This window comes from Daucus carota, chromosome 3 (genome assembly GCF_001625215.2).
Source record: "Daucus carota subsp. sativus chromosome 3, DH1 v3.0, whole genome shotgun sequence".
Taxonomy (NCBI): domain Eukaryota; kingdom Viridiplantae; phylum Streptophyta; class Magnoliopsida; order Apiales; family Apiaceae; genus Daucus; species Daucus carota.
The window spans coordinates 56,873,561-56,879,536 of record NC_030383.2 but is presented as its reverse complement, the minus strand read 5'-3'; the positions used below and the strand labels follow the sequence as shown (position 1 = coordinate 56,879,536).

The window sequence follows — 5,976 nt, the reverse complement described above, 5'->3', positions numbered from 1 at the left end:
TCGGACATGCTTTCATTTTAAGCCTACCATCCCAAACAAAGGGAAACACAGTATATTTAAAATTATGATTTATAATAATTTAATATAATAGTACTGCTCAGTTTAAATTATTTGTCCAGAGTAATTTTATATTATATATGACTTATTATTACTAAAATAATAAAATAAATTATTAGATTACTTATTTTAGTGTTTAAATTGATTTTTATTATAAAAAATCAAAAAAATAGAATAAGTTATTGAAAAAGTACATCCTCCTCAATCTGACTATAAATCTGATTTATTTCTAATTTAAACCAACTTCTAAGTTATTACACAAATGTATAATTTTGAGTTTAAAGTCCAAAGTTTATTGAATCCCTGCATATATAAGCCCAAATAAACACAAAAGTAGAAGCAAACTTCTAATCAAGAAAAGCAACTTAAAATCTACGCCAAACACCCGTGTAAATCTTTGCAAAAGCAATTTTCAATCAACAAAACTGTCCCGTAATAATATATTTGCAGAACTCAGGTTTCATTATTAATTTTTGAAAATCAGCCGAAAGATCGAAAGAACAATGATGTGGGGATAACTCACAATAGATTGAGAATCCAATAATCCAAGTAGTGCAGAGAGCATTGATTGGGTGCATGGAGAATCTTGATGAGTTAAAGAGGGTGTCTCAATGTATGTCTTCATATGCACGGAAGGGGAGCTTTCAACTCCAGTGCATGGGTCCAAAACTTGCTTAGGATAACCCCTGTGTGTGTAGAGATTCCCAACTCCAATAATATTTCTTCATCACTCACCCAACTTGCACTCTTTGTATCAACATCAATTTCATGGTTTTCAAGAAGAATCAGATTTCCCAAACAAATTTAGTGGAGGTCTTAATACGTTAAATCTCACACTTTCAAAATGATATGCTCACTGTTTTTTGCGTCTAGACTCGAAAACGCAATTGATGATTGTAGTAGTCTCTTGCAAAGGCTCCGGACTGTTTATTGCATGTAAAGAAATGGACGGGACGGAAGGAGCTAGCAAGACGTTGAGATAAATATAAGCGGATTCGTCAGAGCATGGATCTGAAGACACTTTTTCAATATTGATTGAAGCAATCAGATTGCCACGAGCATCACTAAAGTTACTGATGACATTACTATTGTTGCCTAGTATATTTGGGCAACCAACAAAATGATTGACACCTTATTGGCCCAGCTAGGTTAAATTTCTGCATAGGTGAGTAGTACTATTCGGGGCCCTTTTAAAATCTGCCCCTTTGAATTATTCTCTACTTTTTGGCCAGGCCATAGATTGTCCCCAACTCCCCCGCATCCCCAATGCCTTTAACTTAATTACAACTCTCCAACATTATTTCCGTTTCCGATCCTCAGTCGTGTCGTGTACTTTCGTGTCGTGTGAACTCGAACATGCAAACCCGCATGAGTTCGATGAGAATGAATAATATCTAGGAGGAAAGAGAGCCGGGTTTATCGGATCCTGTCTGACTGACCCAATCAAAAGAAAGTCATGAGACATGAGATGGGCCAAGGATGATGAGATCCAAAGCTAGCTAGCCGCATTTCATCTTCCTCCTTTGCTTTTACAAATTCAATGCCAATCAATAATTTAACCTTGACAGCAACAACCAGAGAGTTTCTTTCTTTCAAGGTCCAAGACATGATGAAATTAAAAGGAAAAAAAGCAGCTAAGAAATCACAATCAAACAGAAAAAGCAATGAATAAACATTGTAAAAGAAGCTTCTTTAATTTCATTCAATACATCTCAAAATGTCTACATCTCTCCCTTTCATTCCTCCAACCTCTTAATATACCCATAATGCAGAGATCTATCAACATTATAACTTAAACAAATCTTTCCTATAATGATATATGATCATACTAAAGAGGAGATGATAGACAGGTGTCCCCATTAAGCTGGCCTACTTTTTTTTTAAAAATTATTTAGCAAACAAAACAAACAAAGCCCCCCTTAAAGATCACTAATACACTTGTAATATTTGAGAAGTCTATTAGCTTCTCTTAAGCCACTAAAATAAGCTCCATGAGTGGTTGAATAATGAGTTCTGTGAGTTGCTTCCCCTGCAAATAGGATTTGTAGTGGAGCTGGAGCTGAGGCTGACCCATTTTCTGGCAATGGCTCAGCCAGCTTGTCTATATCTTCTCCACTTGAACCAACTGCTACATAACTATATGAGCCCATGAACAATGGATCAGTGCCCCATTTGGTCCTTAAAACATTGGTAAATTTCAATTCTTTTCCATCATAATTGCCTAAAGAACTTGCATTCCCATTGCATAATTTGGTTGGACTTGACAGAAAACTCGAGATTGTTGTCGAAACCTTATTGAGGATCTCCTCATCATCAAGGGACTCAAGTGCAGAAGCTTCTTTTCCTGCCAGCCAAGCTAGAACCACACTTGATTTCTTGTAAATTGGACTTATGTAAGCCGTTCTTCTCAGCCACCAAGGAATGTTGGGGTTTTTTAGTTTCGAATCGGATTGATGGAAGGCCATTTGCAAGAAAGGGAATTTGCTTGACTCATTGGTTTCTTGATCATGGGTTGTGTTTACTTGCAAGAACAACTTGTTAACAACTCCATATCCTAGTTTCGAGATCGCTTGGTTCTTGAAACTGGGAAGGGGAGGTAAGAACATAGTTGATTCATCGCGAATTCGAGCTTTAAGCACACCTAATGACACAGTGACAATTACATGATCAGCTGAAAAAGAGGTTCCATCAGAAAAATGTAACTTGACTGGCCTAGTTGTGCCATGACAACTGCTGGGCTGCCACTCAATCTTTTCGACTTTTCGGCCTAATTGAATCATACCATCCGGTAAAACAGAGGCTATAGATTCAATTATACTCATGTAACCCTTAGCAATGGTGATTTCCTCACCAGGAAACATCCTGTACTCACTCTCAGCATTATAATCAAGATTCAGCAAATCCCCAGCTGAAGTATAAGTCCTCTGAGTATTCTCATGCATTGCAAAAATAGCTTCTTCAAGCAACTTTCTACTCCAACCAACATCTTCCTCACCATTCTTCACTGAATCCCAGTAGGCCTCAAGCCCATTCCTCAAAAACAAGCCAAGACTTGGTTTTTCAGACCCACAATTCAAGAAAGCTTTGGCTGCAACATTTTCTTGAAACTCAACATTCTTACCCTGAGCAAAGTCCATAAGTGAGTTGAACAGATTTGTAATAACCTCAACAAGTGATGGACTCACCTCAAACCCCCCTTCAGCAACTGTAACAGGGTCATCAAGAAACCCATCCATACATTCCCAGGGCTGCTCAGACTGTAAAGACCCAGTCTCCTGAGCAATTTTATGAACTGGGCTGTTCCCAATCCCATGGATCCAAGTTGCACCAAGCTCAATCCTATCACCACCAAACTCTGAAGTGTTGATTCTTCCACCAATTCTTGACCCCCCTTCAAACACACACACCTCAAAAGACTCACCATCTTTCTGAGCTGTGTAAAGCTTGTTGGCAGCTGTGAGGCCAGCCATTCCTGCACCAATGATCACAATTCTTGGCTTCTTGACCACCATTGTTAAAGGGCTTGACAAGGCTGTTTGTTCTGGCTAGTTTCACAAGCATATAAAAAGAAATAAGTGGTGTGCAGTGGATGAGAGCTGAGAGAGTGTGGAGTATTAAATATTGGGTGTGAGAACTCCAGAGTTGCTAAACAAGGAGAATATAAATAAGGAGGACATGGGGTTTGATGATTAGATTTTACATTAACACATTAAGTAGAATTTATATACGTATCTTCTTTAATAAAGACTGTGATTTACTTTAATTGAACTCTAAAAAGCTAATGCTCCCAAATCACCCAAGGCCAGCCCATTATCTCTTCATATCCCTGTCTCTACACAGTGAGTCAGTGACACCATTTCTGCACCTTACAAAATTTAATATTTAGACAGAAAATTTGGTGCATGCATATAATCTCATACTCAATGTACACTTCATTAACTTCGAGATTCGGATGATAAAACACGTTAACATGAAGTTGCGAACTCTGCAACTGCAACTTCAGATTACGAATGCCAAAAACACGTTAGAACATTATTCGCAACTTCATGTTGCAACAATCAAAACATGTCCATCATCGATTTATCTCTGTTATGTAACTTGACGATCTGATTATATTTCCGATTATTCAATTAATCATCATATTAATTCCCGATCAATTCAATTAATCTCCGAGTTTCACTTATGACACTGATATAAATAGGTTAAAGAAATGAAGTTTAGCCAAAAAATTCGAACACAAGTTGAGTGAATCAGTTACATCACATATGGTTGGACAAAATGCCTCAAAACATAAATGTACTTTCTTTAATTTACACTGCTTTCCCTTTTTATTATTTTAGGTGTCAGCTGTGAAAGCAAATGCTTGGTAATTTGAATACGCAAATAGAGATGTACCTTGTTCAACTTGTGTGATGTTTATCCTCCGTCTGACAGAATCATATATAGCCAATCACCCTTTACAAGCACATTAACAGGATGTGGTTTGCTTTTGCCTCTCGTAGTCGTATGTTTACACCCGTAATTGCACTTAAGTTTCTTGCTCGTGGACGGAACTAAACAGTTATCGGTTCTCCCAAAATCTTGTAGCACATGATAATTGTGTCCGTTTGAGACCAATATTAAAATTGGATTATGGACGAGGACGAAAATGTAAATTTTTTTTTTTTTTTTTTGTCAGGACGAAAATGTAAATTGAGAATGAAGAATATGAAAACAGATTAACAAGAATGTGGATGATATGAAATCCTAAAAAACCGAGTCTAATGAGAATGAAGTTATCATTTGAGGCAAATATTTGCTAATCCAAACTCTAACATTGAATTTGTGATTATGATATAAATCAATTACGGTTTCAATAATAGTATATATATTATTCTAGATTATAAGATACTTGTTTGCAGCTTATAACATATTGTATGCTCCAAATGATGTTGTTTTGGAAAAAGACTTGGTGTATTTGAATGTTTAATAGGTTCACCAACCTAGCATGTGAAAGAGTTAGCAATGGGGCCAACAATCTGAATCCAGCACTTGAGAAATTGTCGTCATAGATAATACATGTATAGATTTGTTCAACCAGGTAATCACAGTGGTGCCATATATAGCAACTTTGCACCTTCGTCTATACCAGCCGGCTAGTCCACTACATTATTTCATAAGTATGCTTCCTGTGTTCGGATTTCCGTTTAATTGAGACAATGTGTTACAATCTCGTAACAATAAATCTCTCGATTAATCACCGATTTTTTTTAAAAATGACTAGAATAGAATAATAAAAACAAGAAGAATAACTTGAAATAAAGTCATTAAGACAGGAGAAGAGAATAAGATTCACATTTCTACCCACTGTCGTATCGCCTCTATGGCTCTATCTGTATACGGAACTTATGTTATTCAGACTTTTGCGTCGAAATACTCGTGTTGGACACTCTGTATTCGGACATCAACGCTTGGACGATGACTCCTATTATAAATCAAAAATATGTAAAACTTTTAAAATATTACTGAAACTAACACATGAAATATATTCATATTCGACACTTTTATCCGAGTCCGAGTACAAGGAAGTGCAGATAATTTGGCCTCATTATCTCTCTCTGGGTGCTGCTCGTGCATAACGAGGACGAAAAGATTAATTTAACAGGAAAATGAACTCAACAATGAATATTTCATCATAATTCGCTATAATTAACACACGTTAGTTTAGTACGTACAACCAAAGAATCATTGATCGAAACAGAGTAAACAAGTACTACTACGTTCTCTTCTGACTTGCTGTCATTTATTAGGTGAGGTATCATAATCAATTGCGTAATCAATCTATAAATACGTAATTAGTCAACTTAATTCTCGAGTTCCTAATAACATTACTCCGATCCACATAGTCTCTCGTGCTTAATTTTGCCTTTTCACACACTT

The 5,976-nt window shown here is 36.5% G+C and overlaps 1 protein-coding gene across 1 annotated transcript; it reads right to left on the bottom strand.

The window, feature by feature from the left end:
* Nucleotides 1-1,726: 1,726 nt before the first annotated feature.
* On the bottom strand, nucleotides 1,727-3,714 carry LOC108214742 (probable polyamine oxidase 5). Its single transcript, XM_017386907.2, has one exon. It carries the CDS (start codon nucleotides 3,567-3,569, stop codon nucleotides 1,977-1,979), a length of 1,593 nt encoding a protein of 530 aa, XP_017242396.1. The 5' UTR covers nucleotides 3,570-3,714; the 3' UTR covers nucleotides 1,727-1,976.
* Between the last annotated feature and the right edge of the window lie 2,262 nt (nucleotides 3,715-5,976).